General features: G+C 40.9%; 1 protein-coding gene across 3 annotated transcripts in view; it reads left to right on the plus strand.

Moving 5' to 3' along the window:
* Nucleotides 1-24,301, plus strand: part of tbc1d22a (TBC1 domain family, member 22a) — a 135,503-nt gene that overhangs the window by 22,594 nt on the left and 88,608 nt on the right. For 2 of the 3 annotated variants that reach the window (XM_030440066.1, XM_030440065.1), the window contains exons 6-9: nucleotides 2,566-2,636; nucleotides 14,232-14,360; nucleotides 16,476-16,541; nucleotides 22,066-22,180. In XM_030440066.1, the coding sequence (XP_030295926.1) occupies nucleotides 2,566-2,636; nucleotides 14,232-14,360; nucleotides 16,476-16,541; nucleotides 22,066-22,180 (381 nt within the window). Of the gene's footprint in view, nucleotides 1-2,565; nucleotides 2,637-14,231; nucleotides 14,361-15,936; nucleotides 16,000-16,475; nucleotides 16,542-22,065; nucleotides 22,181-24,301 lie in introns of all 3 variants that reach the window. The other variant, XM_030440067.1, reaches the window with a different exon arrangement.

Consider the following 24,301-nt stretch of genomic DNA (forward strand, 5'->3'; position numbering starts at 1 on the left):
CCTATTTAAAAGTCCAATTTGCACCTTTCCATCAGATTTATTTTACATTATAGCCTTACGGCTGTCCCACCCAGTGGGGGAGAGTGTAGTTAATAATCCACTTCTAACCCATCAGATGATTTCGGTGAGGGAAAAGAGAGACAGGGAAGTTTGGACGATTAGGACATGGGTGGTTGGCTCGTTCCTTGATTGATGGATTGATTGAATGATGTTCAAAAATGACTTGCCATCCTACATTGGATGGTTTTTAAATTAAATGTTATCAGATAAAGTTGTCTCATAAATGTAAATGGATTTCTTTTTGTTGCAGCAAGTCTGTTTGTTAGCATCAAAGGCAAAGAAGTTCGAATTTGGAATTGCATGCATTACAGCAGAATAAGAATAGGACAATCTTATCTCGATTGAAAATTTGAACTGTTTTTGTAGAAGTTTAGTTTTTATCTTGTTATCAACTCAGTAACTGACAATGAAAACATAAAGGACATCCTTCTGCCCCACATGCTGCTCTGGACTTAGCTTCAGGCTGGGAAATACACAGTAATCAATGTGGAAGGTGGAGAAGGCAATTTTTAGTTTTATAGACAGTAACAGAGTGGATTGAAAAAAAAGCCTATATTTTGTTTCTCAAAAAATGTATTATTCTATCTCAATAAAATATGTTTTCAAGTGAAACAAAAAAGGTGAAATATTAGTTCCTCTTTTTTCACTTCCATCTCAGTATGTCTTTGGCTGTCCATTGCGTCATTCTTCATGTGGGAAATGTTCAAAATAAAGGAAGGCAAGACAGCTGGCCAATATTGATATTTGAGATAGAAAATCTACTATTTTCTGCAATTATTTATATATATATATATATATATATATGTAGCATGGTGCTGTTCAAATCCAAGGCAGTGCAAGAAGAACAAAAATATATAGATGGAAAATAAGCTATTTCTGCAAGGAAATATTGATATATTATACATGATAGTTAGAATATCAGACAGTAAAAAGTCTAGTCTAGTCTACAGTATGCTGCATTTCCCATCTTTACTATCCCTGCCCCTCCACTGAATTTTTCACAACAACTCCTTCGGATTGATGAAATGTTTTATTTGTGTTACATGAGGTTGCTGATGTTACTTCCATGTTATCATTAGGAATTTTTAAAAAAAAAAATAAAAATCTAGCATCACACAAATACTGATAGCAGCACCATGTTTGGGAGCTCATCCATATTTTGGTACTGACTAGGGGTGGGAATCTCTTGGCACCTCACAATTCGATTAGATTCCGATTCTGAGGACAACGATTTGATTCTAAAACAATTATCGATACATTTTTTTTTGTACATTTCCATGCATGTATATAAAAGTATAATCAATAAAGTTTGCTGCTCAGAGTTTGCTTCCTACTTTTTTGATGATCATTAAAAAAAATCAACAGATTAATTACCTTCTCTAATAATTTATTAAAGAAAAGGCTTTTTTTGTCACAAATAGATATGACTTTCTATGAACACAGAATCCTCCTGTTACAGGCAATGAGCATATCCCTGAGAGAAAAACAGTATACTGTAGCCTATATGAAAAAAAATAAATCTTTCAATGCAATACTCAGTACAGCTTGCATTTCAACACATTATGGACCTATGTATCAGCTCTCATACTCAAACATGGCTACTTACCTAACCGCTTTCATCAAAGTGTCCAAACTTCTGTTTTAGTTTCACTGTAGAACGTCGGTATGGCTGTGTCAGTGAAGTAACGCCGAGAAGGTATTTTGTATCTCAGCTCTAGAGTTAACACCATCGTCCAAAAACCCATGTTCTCCACAACTGATTACGTTCTTAAATCCAATGCAATAAAACTTGCAATAGATTTGGTAATCTGCTTGCTCTCAGAGTTCGGTTGAAGCTGTGCCACCTCCTGTTCGATCGTTCTCCGGCTGGCATTCAAAGGCTGGCATCTGCAAAAGGTTGCTGCTTCTCTCCAAACTCTGGGTGGTATCGCGCAAGGTGGTTTCTCAAATTAGTTGTGTTGCTGAAATATTTAAATTGAGTTCCACACACCTTACAAACTATGTAGGTCTTGTCAATTCTCCCCTCAACTTCATGGAACTCAAAATGCTGCCATACAGTAGCTTTCAAAGAAGTCGGTGCCAGTCTTATAGGCTTGGTGCTAGCCATTGCAGCCATTTTGTCACCGCTCAAACATGAACAACTCACACGTGTGTTCAGTGTACTTGCGTGTACAACAGAGAATCGACAGGTGCTTTCTTTAGCGCTCTGCAGCAGGTGAACTGAATTTTGCGGCGGGCAAACAATGTTGTAGCTGGTAAACTAATTTCAGTTTTAAAATTCCTATTATTATCTTATCTGCATTGAGACATAATCATTCTAGAAAGAATCGCGATGCACTGACCAATCAGGAACTGGTATTCATTAAGTCCCGATCCTTGAAATCCATCCCTACTGACAACATGATACTAGTGGATATTATCATCCTGCCATTTCAGGCTATAGAAGGATCTTTTGATGTAAAAACTCTCTAACATCGGCCATCTTGTCTTTTTGCTGTTTTACAGAAGAGCTACGGAAACTCAGCTGGTCTGGAATTCCTCGACAGGTCCGACCGATAACGTGGAAGCTCCTTTCAGTAAGTCATGCACCTAGCATGCACACATACGCATGCGCTTTACATACGTACGGTACATTTAGATCCCACTGAAAAAAACACTGATTTGTGTAAAACATAAGAACGCTCACACAAAAAGTTGAATACAAACACACACACAAAGACAAAACCTCTGACCTCATAACATAAACATACAAGTGAGAACTCATGTTCATCAAATGCACACACACACACACACACACACACACACACACACACACACACACACACACACACACACACACACACATATAAAACCACATAAATAATAGTCATTACAGAGGATCTAAGGCACACACACACACAAACGCACAAAAAGTTGCTGTCATGTTCTCTCTCCAAACCCCCTCCCTTTTGTGATTTATGAAGACTGGTAACAGTCCTGCTCTGCTTTTTTTTTTTTTTTTTTCAAACTTCAATAGGGAAAATGAATTGCGAGGCACAAATAATTTATTCATGAGCCGCGCGGTGTGTTTACTCATTAAGCCATTGTTGTGGTGTACAGCTCCTAGTCTGCAGAGAGCGGACTGGCTTTTTGAACGCCGTGACTCTCCCATTAATTACTGCACAATAGTTAATGTGCCGCAGAAAAGATGTCATTAAAGGTGTGTGTGCGTGCCTGTTTGTGTTTTTTGGTGGTGGGAGGTTACCAACTGGGCCCTTTAACCATTAACTGCTGCTTTGTTTGGTGCTCTAGTGAAGAGAGGGCTCACAACGCTGTATGAAGTTGGAAAGCGTTCACTGCAGTGTAGGCAGCGAGGCACAGGGGAGAGGAGGGGCCCCTCAACACTTTAGTGGTTTGTGTATGTGTCTATGTTTGTGTGTGTGTGTGTGTGTGTGTGTGTGTGTCTGGGTGTTTAAGCTAATGTACCATAGATAACACCCCATTAATGTTTTTTTCCTGTTTGGGTTGGTCGATTGTGCACTTTTGTCTTTCAGTCTTTGCCAGTGTGAACAATGAATGTGCATGAATGCATGGGTATCGATTGTGTGTGCATGTGTACACCATATATGTGTGTGTATATATATATATATATATATATATATATATATATATATATATATATATATATATATATATATATATATATATATATATATATATATATATATATATATATATATATATATATATATATATATATATATATATATATATGATTATACTAGGGGAAGCACGATGACGACCGGATACCAATAACTGATACTTACCTGCTTCTCATGGCCGATACAGAGAATGTACTTACTAATTTCACATTTTAAAATGGTCAATAACCTGTACTTTTTTTTTTACACCTGAAGGTTTGAAAGGCTAAGATGTAGTGAACAAGGACGTGTGATTTAATACTGGCTGACTCTAATAAGATTTGTTTTGAAGTATTGAAGTCAAGTGGAAATTGTTGTCTTTCTGGTACTGTACCGGTTTGCGGCTTGCCATATGTGTTCATTCATAGTTTTGATGCCTTCAGTGAGAATCTACAATGTAAATAGTCATGAAAATAAAGACATTAAATGAGAAGGTGTGTCCAAACTTTTGACTGGTAGTATATACTGTATATCGTGCATCCCTAGTAGGGGTTGACAGATGACAGATTTTTAATTCCCTTACCCTCATATCATAACTGATTAGTTGGCATATGTTACTGAGTGGACGAAAACATTCAACACAGTCAGAAATTAACGATCTTTGACTCTATTGAACTGAACATCTCAGTCATCTATTTAATACTATTCAAAAATCTGGATGATTGAAAATCAAACTGAAGTAATAAATACTTAAAGGTACAATATGTAAGAATGGGCCACCTATATAATCCAAACAGAAAGGGAGGCAGAATGTCAACAAAGTAACTGCTAACTGCTGTAGCTACTGTTAGCTAGTTAACTGTTAGCCATGCAGATACCTATCCTATTAGCTTAATCTGCTCGGACTGTGAGCTCAGAGTGCCTGAGAAGTGTTGGTGTTGTTTACACCACTAGCATAGGAGTTTTGGACCGTCAGCAGGAGGGTTTGACCACAGGTACAGCACGGAGGTGATTTACAGCCGGTCCAACTTGGCGTCTGATTCCAGTTACAATGAAGACATGGCGGGTTCAGGTGGAATACAGGGTTGTGAAGAGCAGGAGAGGAGCAAGAAGGTGGTCGGGCATGAGTCGGCACCAACCTCCGGATGCTTGAACTATACTATTGTACTATCCTCTCTCTTGAGGTACAGAGTAGTGGCCGGCTTGGGCAAGCTGGTTAACATGGTAACTTCAGTAGACATCGTCGTTTTTTGACATAATTTCGACACTGTAATTTATTTATTCATTCACAGTCTGTTGATAATTATAGTTATTTGCATGTTTAAACAAAGATTATGCATATATAACCTTTAAATAAAGAAATCAATGATGTGTTCTGGTCTAATTGGCAGAGGTTATGCAGCCATGGGCCACTATCAGAAAAAAACAACAAAAGGAACAACTAATGGTTAAAAAGAAATGACAGCATTTTTTTTTTTAAAACATCAAAAGTAATAAAAAGACAACCACCTCTGACATATCATTTAATCCAAGGGAATTGTTTGAAATTTTGAGAAAAAGAGCATTAGAGATGCGGGTTGTCAGATTTTAACAAGTGTAAAGGCAATGTAATAGAATACAACTCATATCTTTATTGCAAACATGTGTCTCCAGATGACTTTGATTAATATGTAGGGACTGTTTTGACCTTGCAAAGCTAAAACCCGTATCTGAAGTCATCTCACCTCGCAGGGTTTTTCAATAGATTTCTAGATCTCCGAGGCTTGTGCAGCGTGAATTATCCCAGGGTTAAATCCAAGGTTTGGATTAAAGCGAAAAGTGGGCACAGTGTCAAAAGCTCTCATATCTTCTGAAGTGTCATAACACTTGACTGCCTTCTCTGTCCTGTCTGTGGTATGATCCAGTGGCGAAATAGATAGGAGGGATCAGGCTCGAAAAAAAATCTATTCTCTGTCTGGCACGCACACACATACACACAAATTCAGACTCACACAGCCCACGCTTTATTCCATAAACTTGGCAGAGGCACCTAATAAAACTTCACTCCAGTGGTGTCCCTTGTGCCCTTCTCCTGCTCACCAGCGTGCACCAACTTATTTGATTTCGCTTTCCCCTCCAGCAGGCGTGCTTGAGCCACGATCTTCTTTACCTGACAAAGACGAGAAACAAGTTTTCCCTCGGAGGTTAGAGCGCAGTAACGCTCCCCCAACGGCCCGCATTTAGCACCACATCACAGAAATCGTCCATAGCTGTCTCCGCTGTTATTAGCCAGTGTGGAAATTAAAAAGTAGGCAAAAAAGACAGAGAGAAACGAGACTGAGAGGGAGAGAGAGGGAGAAAGAGGGACATTTTTAGCCTCGATGCATAGCTCCCTCTACCTCCATTAAATACTTGAGCAAGAGGCGCCACAGGTTCCCCCCGGCCTCAGAAACACATCCGGTTGAACTTCTTATTATTTCAGAAATAATACCTTCTCATTTAATTTTTTTAAAGAGCACTTTGTGTCCGAGCCCGAAGGAGAAAGGAGAAATTAAATGGCTTTTCTGTTTTGCCGAAGAATGTCAGCCCGTGGCAATATGTACATTTGCTAATGGAGTGTGGCTGTTAAATGTGAAGTAGCGGGAGAGCAGAAAACTAACTGGCTGTGGATATATTGATAAGGCTAAAGGGTTATACGAGATGTATCACGAAACTGTGGCAGCTGAGGCTGATTTAGAGATTGTTATGTTAAACTGATGCCTTACAACAGTGCACATAATTATACCGGCTGAGTGCCAGAAACAGTGTGATTTTGCTTCACATGAGGCTGATGTGTGGTTTTATCTTCGAGGCATCTCACACCTCAGTTATTTTGTTCCTACAGTTTGTACACTTCCACCATCGGTATCAGTTTCTCAGACCTGAGCAAATGGATTTGTGTAAACAGATCAAGGACCAGAAAGTGAAAGATGTTGCCTTTGTGTAAATATATATCTTTGGTGTGTATGTGTGTGGTAATCTCTGTATTTACTTTTCTCTAACTCTAAAGGAAGGGTCATCCTCGATAGTAAAGATGAGTGAAAAGCAGCACTGCTCACAGCACCGTATCACTTCTTTCTCTGGATTACACCACAGGCTTATCGACTAAGTGAGGGGAGGATGTCATTTTTATTTCATTGAAACTTGACTCCAAAGCCCTCTGCAAAATTTTGCAGTATGGAAGTTTTGTGTTGAGCATGTATCACCACATCCTGGTTTCAGAAAATCACAAAGCCAACATCCCCGATTTGAGAAACAAGGATATTCCAGCTGGAGGACTCAGATAAAAACCTGAATACTGTGGCACGTAAAGAAAAAAAACAAAAAAAAGATCCAGGTTTTGTGAACAGTCTCATGCTTGCAGGTGCGCGATCAACTCGAGCAGTGAGCTGGCTGAGATGTTGGGTAATCAAGACGCACCTGCAGCTAACATTCAGAAGCCTTGGTATTGTAATGATCTGATGTGATGATACAGGGATATGAATATCCCCTGCACCGCGTCTTGAAAATTATCATAAATGAAGATGAGACTCAAAATTGGGAAACTGATAGGCATGTGAACATACTTATTGTTAAAGCAGACATGTAATCCTCACTTTCAGGTTGATGATATTATATAGTTTTACAACTAGAATAGGTTGACATGCTTTAATTCTGAAAACAACACATCAATTGTCTCATACAGCAGCACTGTATTCCCCCTCTGTCTGGAACATTCTGATTTAGCTCCTGTCTCCTAAAGGCCCGCCCCCCTAAACACCCAGCGTGCTCTGACTGGTCAGCTCACACACGCCTGAGCCAACATCACTAAGAGCAACAGAGCAGCTGTGCTAAATTAATTCTTATCTGCTGAACTAGCCGCTAGGCATACATTATGCTAATGCCTCCTTTAAGGTTTTAACATTTGAATATTTTTTTTTTCAGTTCACAGTGTAAGGCAGCAAATGGCATCCTAACTCCTCTGTTCTTGATTGCACGAATGCACCTCTGACTTGGCTGTTATTGGTAAATTAGTATGTAAAACCCCTGATGCAGCCAGGGAAAAGTTGCTGAATACATTAGAGCTAAGAAGTAAGTCATGCAGTTGCAGAACAGGCTCCATTTTATGCCTGAAAAGTTTTGATAGTCGTAGTTGAGAGTAGGGGTGCAGCGACTAGTCAACAAATAGTTGACTACTAAATAAGTCAATGACTAATTTACAGTGTTGGGCACGTTACTTTAAAAAAGTAATTAGGTATAGTTACTAGTTACTTCTTTCAAAAAGTAACTGAGTTAGTAACGGAATTACTTCACTATAAAAGTAACTAGTTACCAGGAAAAGTAACTATTGCTCTACTTTTAATTATTCCCCCTTTTGAGCTCGGCATTCATTTTAGCTACTTGGCATCCATGTATGTCTTCTTGTTTTATTGCTGCTGCCACTTAAATAAATATAATGAATAAGAGCCATTGTTTTTTGTGCAATTCATAATCTGACTAGTCAACTAGTCGATGACTATCAAATTAGTCATTAGTTGCAGCCCTAGTTGAGAGGTGGCGAGTCATGGTATAAAATCCATTCACCTGTGGATGTTTCCTTGCTCAAATCATGTAGCGGAACTCAGATGACCAGATGTAAGAGCGAAAATGCAAACGTAGAGACATGGAAAAAAAGTTGTGTTTGCTCAACTTTTGCTTTGCCCCGTAGCGGGACAGTTTGTTTCCAGCTGGCTTCCAGGATAATGTGTGTTCGCTAAGTAGAAATCAATTTACATAGTGAGAAGAACTTACTGGAGAAAAAAAACATTTAGTTTAAATTCCCCAAATGGATTCCCTAAGCATATTTCCCTGGTTTTTTACAGAGAGCTCACTGAAGTGGTGGATCCATTAGTGGGATGGAAGGATCGAGGGGTAGATTGATGCAAGGAAGAATGAAGAATCTGATTAGCAGAGGCAGGAGGAGCTTCCACGCTGCCACATTCGTACCACTGGCAGGTCAAGCAGAGCCATCAAGCTTTTATGCTTCACAATCACTCCTCCATCTCTGTTTTTTTTTCCAACGTCTGCACTCACCCCTTTTAACCAGCAGACCACAGATGAAATGAGAATTAGTCACTCAGGTTCAGAAATAAGTACACTTAGATCTTGAGCACTTAATGCACTTAACTGTGAGATACACTCTTTAATTATCTATCTTTAAAAGGAAAGGCCTGCGCTGTCTGCATACTTTTCTTTTTAACCACAGTGCATAATGTAAACATTTTTAGCATCCTCTTCGGTAGCGCAGCAACGCTAGCCTCTCGACGATGAGAAAATGCAAGTGTCCTTTGGTGCCGTGAGACATTTGGTGGGTAAAGTTCGGTAGAAAGAAACAAAGTGTGTCATATCAATGATTGTTTTGTTCATCTCTTTGTAACAAGCCCGCCAATTTGTAGAAAAAAAAGTAAGAATTGCTGAGTTCTACAGTATGCACCTATCATACGCAGCTGCCCTAACGTTAGCTATTTATTGTCAGTGACATTAACGTGGCTAGTGTTGGGGACGTTATCGTTAGCTAGCTCTAGTGTTAGCAAAATTAATATTAGTGTTATTATTAGTATTAAAGGGTGATAGAATAAAGTCACACTGTAGTTTGTGTCCTCCTTTGGTCTTCAGCGCTCTCTGTTTGTGTGGTCCTGTCCACTGTTGCCAACTCTTTTCCAATGAAAGTAGCTAGGACTAGCTCCAAAAGTCGCTAAAAGTCGCCAGATGATGTCATACCCTCATTTACATATTGATGACATAATCACGTACCAATTTCCATAATACTTACTGGTTGTGTCTCATGCAGTGAGGGGGAGATTATTTTAAGCAAAAGATTGATAGAGAAATCTTTACCAAATAATCACACTACAACTCACTACAGGGACAAATATATTTGAAGTAAAAACAGTAAAGGGAGGGAGAATATCAAACAAAGTATGTGCATTTTTACAAGATAGAGGAACATCCTTATCTGGAGTAAAGGTTAAGAGAGAGGATCAAACGTGATCTAGACTCAGCAGCCTAAGGTTATCACCGGTAAAGTACCAGTGGAACCGCGAAAGAAGTCGGAGAATTAACCGATCAAAACAGAGTAAACGGCAGCTATCCACAGAGCGAGCGGCCGCGGCGTCCGCTCCTGCCTGCCCCAGCCAGCCCCAGCCAGCCCAGATACACTGGCCTGCTGCCTGCGCAGCCGCACGGGAGGGGAGGGACCCTGGCGCTGCTGCAGAGGAGCAGTGGACTGTGATGACTCTGAGCAGCATGTGAATATATTTCTCGCCTTTCCCCTGATGATCTGAATAAGTTGCTAAATTTGTCGCTAGTCGCTTTTTAGAAATGAAGTCGCTAAGAGGGTCTGAAAAGTCGCTAAATCTAGCGAGAAAGTCGCTAAGTTGGCAACACTGGTCCTGTCCTTTTCGTGCAGTAGTGCGACTGCAGTGTGATTGACCTCCACTAAGCTGTCCATTAACCTTCAACACACACATGCTCTCCTCTCCCACATTTGGCAGAGTGCACACAACATCGGAGCCCTGTTTTGTAGCTGGCCTCTTGTGGATTGTGTTTGTGTGTCAAGCGCGTGATTGCATATGGAGCCGTTTTTTTTGGCAGCGAGCAACTGTGTCCCAGTCAGTGCTCAGCCTGATTTTGAGTTTTTGAAAGGATTGGCATGTTTTTGTTTTTCAGGGTTAGTAACTGAAACCATCAGATAAAGAGAATGGAAAAGTTGTTTGAATGAACGGCAGCGCTATGGAAGATGGAAAGACTGACAGGGAATGTGAAATGTGATGTGTGTGTACATATGTCATAACATACTTTGCACATATGAGTGTGCGGAACTATGCTGTTTGGATTTTCTAAGTATTTTTCTCGATGTGTTTTTATGTGTTAGGTAGGTGTATATATGTGCGTTTGTGTGTCTCGAAGCAAAGCTGTTGTCTGCAACAAATAAGTCTCGTCTCTCCAAAAAAAGGAAACTTTCTTTTGTCCACTCTTGTTGATCTTTCTTTAGACAGTTGCCCAAAATTGCTACGACATGTTTTTTTCTACCAACTTGCTTCAGTGTTACCAAAAAGCAGCAGCTGCTTCCAAAAACAACGAATAGCAGAGTCTTAACCTGGATAACAGACACACACGGTACACACAGAGACAATTTCAGTTTTTTTAAAGGCCTGTTGTGTTTTTTTTTTTCTATCAAGCTTGATGTGCCGACTGTTTGTGTCGGTGCCGGTAGATGAGCTTGATGGTGATTCAACTAAAGCCACTCCAAAACACGGTTATTCTCCGATGTGACTGAACAGCAGTCAGATGTGGTCTCAGAAAAAAATAAAATAAATAAAAAGCTCAGTTTAAATTGGAATTGATGAAAAATAAATGGAGTAGGCAGACAGACTGATAAAGACAGCACAGGTCTGCGACAGCGTCTGTTTGCTCAAATACTTACAAGGAACTCTTTTGAAGGTTTGAGGAGGGAAGTGTAGTCACGACCTCTGAACCTTTCGGATGCTTTTTCACAGTTTTGTCATCATGTGAGTCACCTGATAAAACATCTCCGAAAAGTTTTACAAGAAATCACTTCCTATTTCAGGCTCACTTGCTAGCTTTTTGACTTTCCACCACTTTCCATAATTATGTCACACAATGGACTTTCGCTTGGGAGAAATAGGGATTTGTTTTTCATTTCTTTAAGTTAGGTAACGCACGTAAATGCAGTGACTTACATCACTTATGTAATATTATGTAATGTGACTTACGCCTCTTGCATAACTTAAGTCATAAATATGATATACATATATATATATATCGTTTGTCATGGCAGCCCAGACGTGTCGATCCCCAAGTACTTCTGGGCTGCCATGACGACGGCTAGCAGAACAAGCTACTGCTACGGTGAGTTGTTCAAAAACTTTCTTGGCAAACTCTGTGTACACAATGTTCTGAATGCTCGAGTCTATGTGTAGAGACCCTGGTGATACTACGAGCAAAGTTTCATGTTGTGTCGAGCCTTCTTAGTATTTTGAAAATAGCGATTTTGATGCTAGCGTAATTCATCTTAATTATGCTTTTCCACGTAGGTTTGACTCATATATATTCACAAAAAAAAAGCCTAGGTTGCATTTTGGCAAGAGTTACGCTTTAAGTGACATCCCATTCTTAATCTTTAATATGATGTCAGTCCACCCTTTGCAGCTATAACAGCTTCAACCCTTCTGGGAAGGCTTTCCACAAGGTTTAGGAGTGTTTATGGGAATTTTTGACGATTCTTTCAGATGTGCATTTGTGAGGTCACACACTGACGGGAAGGCCTGGCTTTCAGTCTCCGCTCTAGGTCAGGACTCTGTGCAAGCCAGTCAAGTTCATCCACACCAAACGCTCTCTGCCATGTCTTTATGGACCTTGCTTTGTGCACTGGTGCACAGTCATGTTGGAACCTGAAGGGGCCACTTTACACCACTGCATCCGACGCTTTGCATTGCACTTGCTGACGTATGGCTTGGATGCAACTGCTCGGCCATGGAAACCTATTCCCTGAAGCTCTCTACACACTACTTGAGATAATCTGAAGGCCACATGATGTTTGGAGGTCTGTAGCGATTGACTCTGCAGAAAGTTGGCGTTTCACGACTGGACTTGTTGCCCAGGTGGCATCCTATCACAGTAAAACGCTGGAATTCATTGAGCTCTTGAGAGTGACCCATTCCTTCACAAATGTTTGTAGAAACAGTCTGCATGCCTAGGTGCTTGCTTTTATACACCTGTGGCCATGGAAGTGATTGGAACACTTGATTTCAATTATTTGGACGTGTGAGTGAATACTTTTGGCAATACAGTGTATGTATGAACTCTTTTAAATGTACAGTTACAAATGCAAGCACAGGCACATAAGGAAATACAAAACGACAGCCTCAAGAAGGACATTTGTTAATTTAATAGCACAACTATCCAGCTTTCTATTGCTGGGACAAGTCTTCATGGCGAGCAGTCGTGTTTGCGTTCTGTTTTGAAGAGTTTAACTTGGTGAATATTTTAGAGCTCCTGGTCCCCGCTCTCGCTTTTAATAGACTTTAGATTTGTTGTTCGGTTTGCAGTTGACTTTCTCCTCATTGCATAAGCCTGGCCGCACAAGGAGGATACACACTTGTATCCTACAAATGTTTGCTCACATAAACTGTCTGACAAACGCTTTCCCAGAAGCATATGCAGGCGAACACACACACACACACACACACACACCCCCACACAAAAAAAAGAGAGCGAGCGAGAGAAAGATAGGTAGCTCCCCGAAGAGACTGAAAGTATTTGGTCAAGCAGCAGAAAGTTTTCCTCTGCAAAGTGAAGTGTGTCATTTATGTAATCCCCGGTGGTGAAGCTTGGTTTGTAATTGAACTTCCCTAACAAACTGAAGGCGAGTCAAGGTTGTAGAACAAGAGTTTATAAATAAAGGCTCATTAAATAGTATATACTGACAGACAAATAAATAAAAAAGAGAGACAGAAACATAACATAAAATGCCATGCTGTTTCAGACAGTGAAGACAGTTTTAGTGAATATCTACTGAGTTGAATTAATGAATCCCATGTGGAACCCAAAAGCCTGTGTGTTACAAATAGACAGATGTATTAATTGGAGACTATTACCACCCACTGGAGTTTATACAGGCCAGTGATAGTATCATCACAATGTTGTAAGGCTTTTGCAAATGTACACAGTACATTCCAGATAATGCTACTTTTGTGAAATTCAGGGCAACTTTTTACATTTGGCATTTTTGGTGAAATATGCTTGTTCAGAGTTGGATAAGAAGATCTATACCGCTCTTAAGGTAGAAACGGCTTCCCTGACTCTGTCCTTATGTAACAAAATCCACCTGCCAGCACCTGTAAAGCTCAGTTATTAACATGTTATATCTGGTTTCCTTCATCTGGACTTTAACTAACAACAAGTTTTTCAAGCATTTTTGTGCAATAGGACTCCAGAGCCCACGATTCCCAACGCTTGTTTCTTTTTCCAATTTAAACAAATGAGATATCATGTGTTTAGATGTTAGAGATGGTTTGATTTACTCTCTGCAATAGAAGTGAATGAGCATATTTTCCAAAATATGGAATAGTGTGATGTGAAGAAGTACGAGAATTTAAGGCGGGACTACTGACGAGGTGTTTCATGAGCAGTGTTTTCTGTGGGAGAGAGGAGCTCCCGTTGTTATAAACTTTTGGCTTTTTAACTTTGAAGACCTTTTACATGCACGAGAACCAATATGAAACACTGAAGGAAAGGAAAAAAATGAAAAAGGGTCGTAGTTTACTACTCTGTGAGAGCCAAACCTTAAGAAGGCAGATTGAATTTCAAATAAAAAGTGTTTTATTAGACTGTAAATGTGACCAACGTGGGCGTCAGATCCAAAAATGTACAAGGATCTGGTAAGTAAGGTCTAAGAAGATGATGAACAGAAAAACATGTTCACACTGTGATGTAAAACAAGTCAAGGATCTAACATTTCTTCACCTCCCTCTCTCTCTTGACGTCTCTTAGGGTTACCTGCCAGCTAATGCAGAAAGGAGAGACAGCGTCCTACAGAGGAAGAGGCAAGAATATTTTGGCTTCATCCAGCAATACTACGACTCCCGAAATGACGAACACCATCAGGACACATATAGACAGGTATATGCAACTGCACTCAAACATGCATGCACGTCTCCTGTTTACCTCCTTTGTACATGTGGTGTTTTTAATCATTTCTTCTACTTCTGACTTTTACACTTGTCAGAATTACCAATCTTGAAGGACGTAACGAAAGATGAACAACAAAAGGTTCCGTTTCCAATTACAAGAACAATTTCTTGTAAAAAATGTATTCCCTCAGCACAAATCCGGGACACAAGCCTGTTTATGTTTATGTTTGTGTTTTTTTTCTGAGAAAGCGTGTTTTTTGACAGGATTTGGGCCCTGCAGACAGGATTACTGGAACCAGTTCCATGCTTTTTTCCCCCCCTCTTTGTCCTTTCCTCCTTCTCCCTCATGTAGTCACTGGACTGTTGTCTTTTGGTCTGTCTGTGTTGACATGGAGGGAGTGTGGTCGAGCTCTGTTCACTGAGTAGAGACGACCAGCCCAAAGCTTCAGAGAGCTGCTAAAACCAACACTTTCAATGGACTTTGAAAATAATATCTACTTTTACTCTTTCTGTCTCTGTTTATCTCTCTTTCTCTCCCCCACATCCCCTTTCATTTTAACACTCGACTACTTCCCATTCATTTCAGGCCGATAAGAAACATCAAAGTGGGCTGTCGATAGCAAAAACACACATTTCTCATATCCAGTCCAATTTCCCATTGATCTCCTTCGCGCCGTGCCAGAAAGCTGGCATACTTTGTTTTGATGACTGTTTGGATTGCGTCTTGAAGCCTCATTTTCTGCCAAATTCTGCTTGTTCCAACACTGTTTGTGCTGACAAGCGAGCAGTGATTTCTAGTGATTTAGAAAAAAAAAAAAATGGTGTGTGATTATGTGTGTTTGTACATAGTATGTTGGTTTGGCACTAAAATTGCTCATGAGACCAGGTTTGTCTCTTTTATCGTACATTATTTATGTTTAAGCCGCCAGAGATATATTTATATACATTACGTGCACCTATATGTCTTGTCTTTGTATCCACAGTCCATACTCCATATGGGACAGTCAGTTAGCCAGTATAAATCTCCATCTGCCTCCATGGTTTGTGTTTCTAGTGTCTGTCCATCTGTCTCTTTCATATATCTGTCTATGTTGTTGGTAACTTGCCTAAACAGATTGCGTGTATGAATATGCATATGGATGAAGCAATTATAGAAGTCCCAGTTTGCACTGTTAGCTTTTTGAAGTACTGCTGCGGTTTTGTTACATCCCAGGAGAGGTTTAAAAAAAAAAAAAGAAGAAGAAATTCTGCTTTGTATTTTTGAAGCTATCAGAAGACAGACGGAATGGTCTGGTAGCTGATACCAGAATTACCCTTTAAGTCTGAATGGGCTTCTTTCCCTGAGGAGATTTTACAGCTGTTCAAAACAGGTTTAGATGTGGAATATTGAGCACAAGTCTATAAAGGGACTTCTGCATTAGTAACCATGAGTGTAAACGTGTGTGTGTGTGTGTGTGTGTGTGTGTGTGTGTGTGTGTGTGTGTGTGTGTGTGTGTGTGTGTGTGTGTGTGTGTGTGTGTGTGTGTGTGTGTGTCTAACGCCTTTCTCTCCCGTGTTGCTGTCAGATCCATATAGACATTCCTAGGATGAGTCCTGAGTCTTTGGTGCTGCAGCCAAAGGTGACAGAGGTAAGGTGGACAGAGCAGACAGGACTGTAAGTACGGGTCAATCCCCAGTGCTGACAGTAACAAGCCACACACTCTCAGAGACAGTCCGCCCGTCTGTCCGGTCCGGACTGTTTCAGCTGGCTTGGCTCCAGCCGCTGTCCCGCATCAGTCTGGCTCCCTTCTGACGAATCTGCCTGCCTGTCCTGTTGTTCATCTGCGGGGCAGACACTCTGAAATGGTGTATACGTGGTCCAACACAGCATAAAAGCACACGCAAATGTACTTTCAAGCACATAGTCTCACAAAGAAATCTGATCCATGACCACCTCTGCTGTCCATTTCAGACCACCGAACCCCCCGTCTGCCTTCAATCAAGGACACCAATCCACTAACTGTTGCTCTCTCTATCTCTGTCACTGCCTGTATTGGCCATATCTGTGCTAACATGCCCGTTGCTTCAGTGTTTGTCTTTTTTTTCTCTCTTTCTTTCTCTGCAGATTCACATTGACATACCGAGAACTAATCCCCTTATTCCTCTTTTTCAACAAGCTTCTGTCCAAGAGGTGAGACCGCCCTCCCCCCCTTCCCTGCTGCACACACACACCTCCTCACCTAGCAGGGTTTTCCCCTCTGCTTTTGGGCAGATGATGGGTGGGAAGATCATTAGTGGCACTGATATTGCGGGCATCATAATGTGTATATATACACACACACACACACACATATATATGTATTTATATCTATATGTGTGTGTGTAAATACGTAGATAGCTATGGTGAGGGATAAGTGGATGCTGGTGAATACAGACTTAAACCATTATAACATATATAACTAGTTATGGGAATAGTACATGTTTATGTAAAAAATCAATATATAAGCTATGATACATCAAATAATGGTTGATACATTCAATTATATTTATCCAAATTGTATTTGTATGTTTGTATATATGTGTATATCGCAGTCAGTTAAATCACATGAATTGATTCAAAAAGGTTGGTGCAGGTAGTGTGTTGATGTCATCGATGGATGGAGGTTCATTTTTGGGGCCTGTTTTCCATCTGCCCAGGAGTTTGAAACAGGAAAACCCTCACTTGAGCACACTGCATGGTCTGGCATGGGCACACAAAAACACACAAAAACTAAGAATACATATAGAAGGTATGGAATAATACCTGCAATCATGCATGCATGAGCAGACACACTTATACTCTGCATGGTTAACACTTCAAAATGTCTTTGCACTGCTTTGTTTGTTCCACCAAACAAAGTGTTTCTCATGTTTTTAGGGGATATTTTACCTAATTATCTTAAAACCCTCCTAAGCTTTGTGTTTGATCACATTAGCAGCGACTATCAATGGTAGTTTGGGCACATTAGGAAAATGTACAAGAAAGCACACATTTCTGGAATCATTACCAATTCAGTCATTGTAAGTTGCTTTGGATGGCAGTCCTACTTAAAAATGTAAAATGTCTGTCACATTTGTTGCTGCCGTGGTGTAGAATGTTGCCTCAGCAGGCTTGAGGGACTATCGGAGCAGCTTCCTAAAACAACTTAACAAGGAAATTAACTTTATTACATTAATTTATATGGGATAAAGTTTGTCTTATTATTGCAGTGCTTCTGGGAGTTCCTGTCATACATAGAATCACTCGCCTGAGAAGCAGAGAGCAAAAAAAAAAAAAAAACAGAATCCCATAATGAGGTGCAGGCTAATGAGGTGGCCAGGGCTTGTGGACCGCTCTGTATGTGTTTACACCTACATATAGGTGTGAGCAAACGCATAAAATACACAATCACGCTTGCATGTGTACACAGTTGTGTAGTTAAGCGAAAAAAAGTGCGTCATATCACAGACTCCTGAGTGACACACAGTGCCCCGGGCAACGTCACCTTCCCTTGCCCCTGTCTTGTATGGGGTACGACTTGGGGCTGGAGCCAGGGAGGCAAGGAAGGAAGTGTGATCAGACAAGGAGGAGGTTCACTTTTCTTTTGTACAAATTCATGTACACTATGCGTCTATCTCCCCTTACCTCCCTTTCCCCTCCACCAGAACCCCTTCATTCTCCCTCTCATCCCCACACATCAACTAGCCCATCTTTTAGTGTGCAAACTAAAAGCCACCCTTGAAATATTCAGGCAGCGTGCTCACATATTTTGGTATGCAACAGACTCCAAAGGCCTCTTTTTTTTTTTTTATATGGTAACGCTTGCTGCGGCGCCACCTGAAAATCACCTCTGCTTCATTTCATTCACTTGTTTGTCCCCCCCCCCATGGGGCTCGGAGAGATTTAGTCGAGATGGAAGGCAGTCAACAGTCTGTTCCATTGAGGGGGAGAGAGTGGGATATTGAAGCAATTCTGCAGTGATTTCCTAAGTGGTATCTAAGTGTTTGAGTTTTTCTTGTTTGGGAGAACAATACAGTCTTGAGGAGATGTTGATAATCTGCAATTACAAGTTCTGAATGGGGACAGAGTTTAGATTTGCCTCCAGATTGTGATTACGGGGTGGACGGAGCAGGTTTTATCTGTAGATCTCGGTAACTGAACACATTAGGGAAGTCTGATTTTCCTTTCTCGTTTGGAGGATTTATCTGGTGCTTTTCAATGAATAACTCATGAGAAATCAGCGCATAGGGTGCAATTTAGTGTTGATGTTGATGAATAATATCATGAGTGACTGAGCCTTTGATCTTTTGATAGAGGAATTGTCTTTTGATCGTAAGGTTTTCTAACTTTAATTTTAGATGTTCAAGACTTATTTGCTATGACATCATTTTTTTTTGTCTGATTTTTCACTTCTGAGCTTTGAGACTGCCCTTTATCGAGTAATCTGACTCACCAGATGGTAAGTTACACCAACCATCTGGGAAGTCGCCCTTAGATACTGCCCTTTTAAAAAATACTTGGCAGGTGAATTTCAAATGAACACTCGCTTCTTCTGCTGTCACACCTCAATGACGATATGATACATAATGATAACTCCTCATAGAACACTAATTGGTTGGAAGGTTTTTTACATTTTTAAACCTTGAGATTGCCCTTTGTGGCTAAGCGTGACTACTGGTAGGTTTGTTAAGCAGAACTCTCTAGGAAGTCGCCATTAGACATTGTTTGGAAAAGATCATGCCCTTTTAAAAATACTGATGCACGTGATTGGACGATCCATCTGTTTAACAATGTCTGACTAAAATGAGTCTGTAACAATCTGATCAACAAGTGCTACCACTGACACTCAGTAAACCACACTCGAGCCGAGGACAGTCGGGAAAAGTGGTAACGTTTTTATCATCGAGGAAAGGCTTCAGTGGCATTCTTTGCTTTCCTTTCAATGAAGAAGTCTTTTTGGCATTTCACTGATGCTTTAGAAAACCGAAATTGTTGAGACAGATTATCTATTGGTCCTCTCGAGGGACCCACCATTGCTGCTTTCAAACAAACAGTCCCTTTTTTTCTTTGCTGTCCTTACACTTAAACCACGGCTGTAGCTGCTGGCAGGTCCTCATAAGAAACTCATTGTTTGACCCGCTGTGGTTCGGCCACATGTGCAGCGCTTGAAGCCTGTCAAAAGAGTCTTGCAAGAGCAAATTGTCATGTGATCATGAATTCCATCTACTTCACAAAGTGACTTATTTGGGCCCTTGGGAGTAATGCGAACTGCAAGCAGATTTCTTGTCCTAGAGATGCACTGTGCCACGAGAAAAATATAGAATTAATGTGAGATTCACATAATTTTGGCAGGAAAGAATTGAGTATTCTGTCTTTTGAGGAGTGCACAAACTCTGTTTAAACCTGGAGACAGTGTTGTTTGCTTAGCGTGGAGCTTCTCCACTTCTTTGTTGCCTGTCTCTCACATAGAAAACACCAAGGCACCCATAGTAAACGGGATGTGGGAAGGGTAGTGTGTACGTGCACGGGGTTCACTCAAAGTGGTTCTGTGTGAAGATGCCAGCGTGAAATATGTATGTCAGCTTTTGAGGTTGCATGAAAAGAAAGTCCCATTACCCACTCCTCCATGCTAGCAGCAGCGCCTCTCCCTGTTTGATAGATGGGGCTTTGATAAGGGAAGAGGAGGTGTGATATGTGGAGGCAGGTGAAGGGGTACTGAGGAGAAAGTGTAAGGAAAGCCAGAGAGAGTTGCATCTTACCCCTCTCCCAGACTGTCTTAACATTGATCAAATTACTTAATATAAAAATGAGAGTTTGCATGCACAGCTTCTTAAAAAAAGAAGACATTGCCATAGACTTGTTTTTATCCATGAAACAATGAGCTATGAGGTTATTTAGAAAGTGACAGAAACATGACATATCCCCCCCAAAATAAGAAAATGCTTGATGGGGTGTGGTACCACAAGGTGTGATGGGGAATCCATTTGCACACCAGAATAAAACAAGCTGAACATCAAGCCTCCTCTAATTCACTCGGGCTGACTACAGCCGCCCATAACGAAGATGGAAGTGTTTGCCTTGCAAAAAAATATTGCGAATGGAGGGGAGAGGGAGGGAGAAGGAGGAGGAGGAGGAGGAGGAGGAGGAGGACTCAAGAGGGGGACGAGCAAGAGAAAGAGACAGAGAGTGGGGAAACGGGAGAGAGCAGGGAGGAGACCAACACCAAAGCAGAGAACAAAGTTCAAAGTGGGCATTGAACAAAAACGCAGGTGGGAGAGTGGAAGAGTCGCTCTGTGCTGAGAGAGTATTTCAAAGAAATAATTCGTCTCAGACCCATTTCAGTAATGTGCAAATTACTGATGGTTCTCAATTTTGGCTAATGGTCATAACCAACAGAAGTTCTGATAGCACTGTCCCAAGAGATACGCGGATGATATTAAATGCATATTGACAGCAAATACCAGGATAGATGAAGCAGAGATTCAAACACCAGATAATAACTACACACAAACAACACATGCTTATCAAACATTTAACCAGGGGTTATAAAGGAGCAATCATTTGACATTTAACTCGAGTATTGTCATTGTTAAGTGTTTATAGATGCATTTTCTAACTGAAATCAACATTTAATTAGTGTCGAGGTAAAGAGCCGTTATGAGAACATATGGCATTAACGGGGCGCTGTGGAGTTATTTTATATGTTAACAAAAGCTGTGTGTACATCTACTGTTTTGCATTAAGATAGTTAATAGTTAATAGTTAAATAAGACATTTGTAAAACTTCCTTAAAAAAAATTCCTTAAAGATGTTCTGAATCTTTGTGTTGTTTGATCGAGGTATCCTAGCTTGCAGCTCGTTTCCTTGCTTGTCTGTGTTGGTGCATTGCTACGCTGCCATGCACACCACCGCCCCCAACTGACAATTCAGTGGGATAGCTAGATAAATTAAGTAAATAAATGAAAGTGCATGTGCGTCCTCATGCGCCTGCACAGAACAAAAAAGGCAGCAACTAACTTGCAAACACATTGCTCAGTCGCATTCCTCGCGGCCAAAAGCTCCACATGAGCACCTTTTAATGTTTGTTTTTCACACATCCACAATAAAACAAGATATTCCCGACTCGTAAATCATCTGTCTGTGATCAGCTAAAATGCAGTGATGGTTCCAGAAAATCTCAACTCTGATTTATACCAACTTAAAAATCCACATCCACATCAGTGCCGGACTGCCACAGCGAGCAAAGACTGTGATTGAGATTCAACTGCTTTCCTCCTCACCAGCTTGGCATGTCTCAAATTGTCCTGATTGCTACTACAGCCTTCCCACCGCTCGCTCACTTTCTAAACTTCACTCTCTCATGATTTTAAACTCGTTATTTCATCCAGCCTCACGTCACAGAGGCATAATTTGCTGTAGAACAGTAGAACTGTTTAAGGTGTTAGTGAGCATGAACATTTTCCTTCGTTATTAGCGTGTCATTTGTGAGGGAAAAGATTAGTCAGTTAATTGAGGGCTCATTGTTCGAGCAGCTTTGTGCTGAACATTTACTGATTTTAGCCCCTCAAATGTCGAGATTAATTGCTTTTCTGTTTCATATCATTGTAAGTTGCCTACCTCTTTGTATGTTATTTGTGTGGTTTTCTTTCACACTGTTTTGACACTGTACTTTTGTGTGTGTGTTTGTGTGTGTAAGATATTTGAGCGGATCCTGTTTATCTGGGCCATCCGCCACCCTGCCAGCGGCTACGTGCAAGGCATCAACGACCTGGTCACGCCGTTCTTTGTCGTCTACGTCTTTGAGTACATCGGTAAGTGCCGCCTCTCCCTCTCGCTTGAGAAACTCCCTGATCTTTTGTGCCATTTGCTATTGATGTGAGGATCACTCATCTCTTTTTGCTGCCGATCTACTGCGAGAGCCGCCCTCCACAGTGCAGAGGGGCGTCTTTTATAGCTGGCAAAACTCATGGGGGTTCATCGCAACAGGTCACGGGGAATCAACCCTGGGACCCCTTCGAAAGGCTGTCTCTTTTCACCACTCTCTGGCCAATGAACTCGTCCTGCAGCTCCGTGCCCTCTTTCCCCTCTCTTCTCTGTTCTACTTTTTCTTCAGATCTACACTTAAATCTCGGGTTGGTGCTTAAATGTTCTCACGAGCAGTATTTATCAAAGCGTTCTGGTTAACACAGATGAGAGCATGACCTGTAGACAGCACTGGTGTCTGCAGTGCTCCTCCTGCTGCAAGAGTTTATGTTGTGCCACCTTCATGTAGATTAAAGCTTTATTTTGGTCTCTCACTTACAGTTGACAAAATAAAGGCTACAGAGCACACTCAGGACTAGAAGCAGTTGAAATAAAAGACTCTCAAACTTTAAGGAATGCACGTTTCTTTGGATGATTTTACTGAAGTTTGTAGGAGCTGCTAAAAATACTCCCCAATAATATGTTGTTTTTTTTTTTGTACTGCTCCTTTAAGTAAAATTTTACACTATATGTTTGTGTTTGTATATGTAGCGTCACTGTGTAACGGTGTAACAAACTACTTTCTTCTCAGATTAGGCCAGATTAATGCATTAAATGGTTCAAATTAGGGAGTGGCCAATACCGATACAGATTTATTTGTAATCGAGGAGACCGATAAACAATCTTTAACCTTTAAACAACACTGCAGATTCAAATCAGCCAGTGTTGACAGGCTATTACGTTTGTGTTCAACCAATCAGTTGTGCTGTAGGCGGGATATTAAAGCTGCTGTAAATTCTGTTTGCAGAACTTTTTACTGTTCTTGTGTCGGGGATCCCTCCTCTTCAGGATGTTCGGGGAGAGAAGGGTTTCTTCAGTGGTTGAAAAGTTTCTTTTTTCCATTGACTCGGTGCCTTAGACTTTTTTCATTCAGTGGTTGTTTTTTAAGAAGCAGTTTTTCAGAATAAGTAGGAACGGGAATTGACCCTTCGCTGTCCCTTGAGCCCTTGCAGCTCTGCGGACTGTGTGCCTTTCTGTATCTTCTCCTGTGATATAAGCTTCTCTATACATCCAATGTACACACTGTTTGGATTCTTTATGCTACGTTGCGGCCCATCTAGCCTCTCTTTGAAGCCATTCAACAAAGAGCCTCTTAGCGGAAACCACAATGCTCTGTGGACTACCTCACACACACCAGACAGACTGTGGTCTGCGAGATACAATTAGGATCCACAAGTTAAGTGGTGGGTAGCTGTGTGACTCCTGTGCTTCTTTGTACTGCTTTTGGCACACAGTGCTTTTCTCAGAGCTAATGGGCATTTAGGCATTTTCTCTACTTTTAGTTCAACTTCTACTTTGTTTCACTTCTCTTAGTATATACAAAGCTAGTGCAAAGTAGAGTACAGCCTCCGCAATGACCATGAAGTTAAATCAAAACTTTACGCTTACTCTGGGCCTGGCTGTTGTATTAAACCGCATAACGTTTTGCTAGATGAACCAGATTTTGTAAAATTTTCTAAAAAGCCTGGTATTACATCCAGAATTACCTGACGACCTTAATTTACAAAGCAGGCAATTCAGGAGTCTGAGATGACATTTCTTTCTTTAAGACTGACTTTCAGCAGTGCTATTTGGGGCGTCATTAAAAAGAGCATATGAAAGACATATGAAAGGTCGACTCCCGTTGCTTATTTTTCCTCATGAAGCCTCTCTTGTCCTTCACTTTCTCCACTCTTCTCCTTTATCATCGTCTTGTTTCCTCTGCCTTTTCTTTCACTCTGTCATCCTCTCATTTCTCTCTCTGTCTGCATTTGTTCTCTCCCCTCTCTTTGGCTTTTTCTTCGTGGGCGAGTCACGCTCTTGTCAGATCTTCAAGGCATCACCCCGCGCTTTGTTCCTCGTGCATCTCCGTGTGCTGATGAGCCTTGAACAACATACACAGCCAACAAACCTTCAAAGATGCCCGGCTG

This window comes from Sparus aurata, chromosome 14, assembly GCF_900880675.1.
Source record: "Sparus aurata chromosome 14, fSpaAur1.1, whole genome shotgun sequence".
In the NCBI taxonomy this organism is placed as follows: Eukaryota; Metazoa; Chordata; class Actinopteri; order Spariformes; family Sparidae; genus Sparus; species Sparus aurata.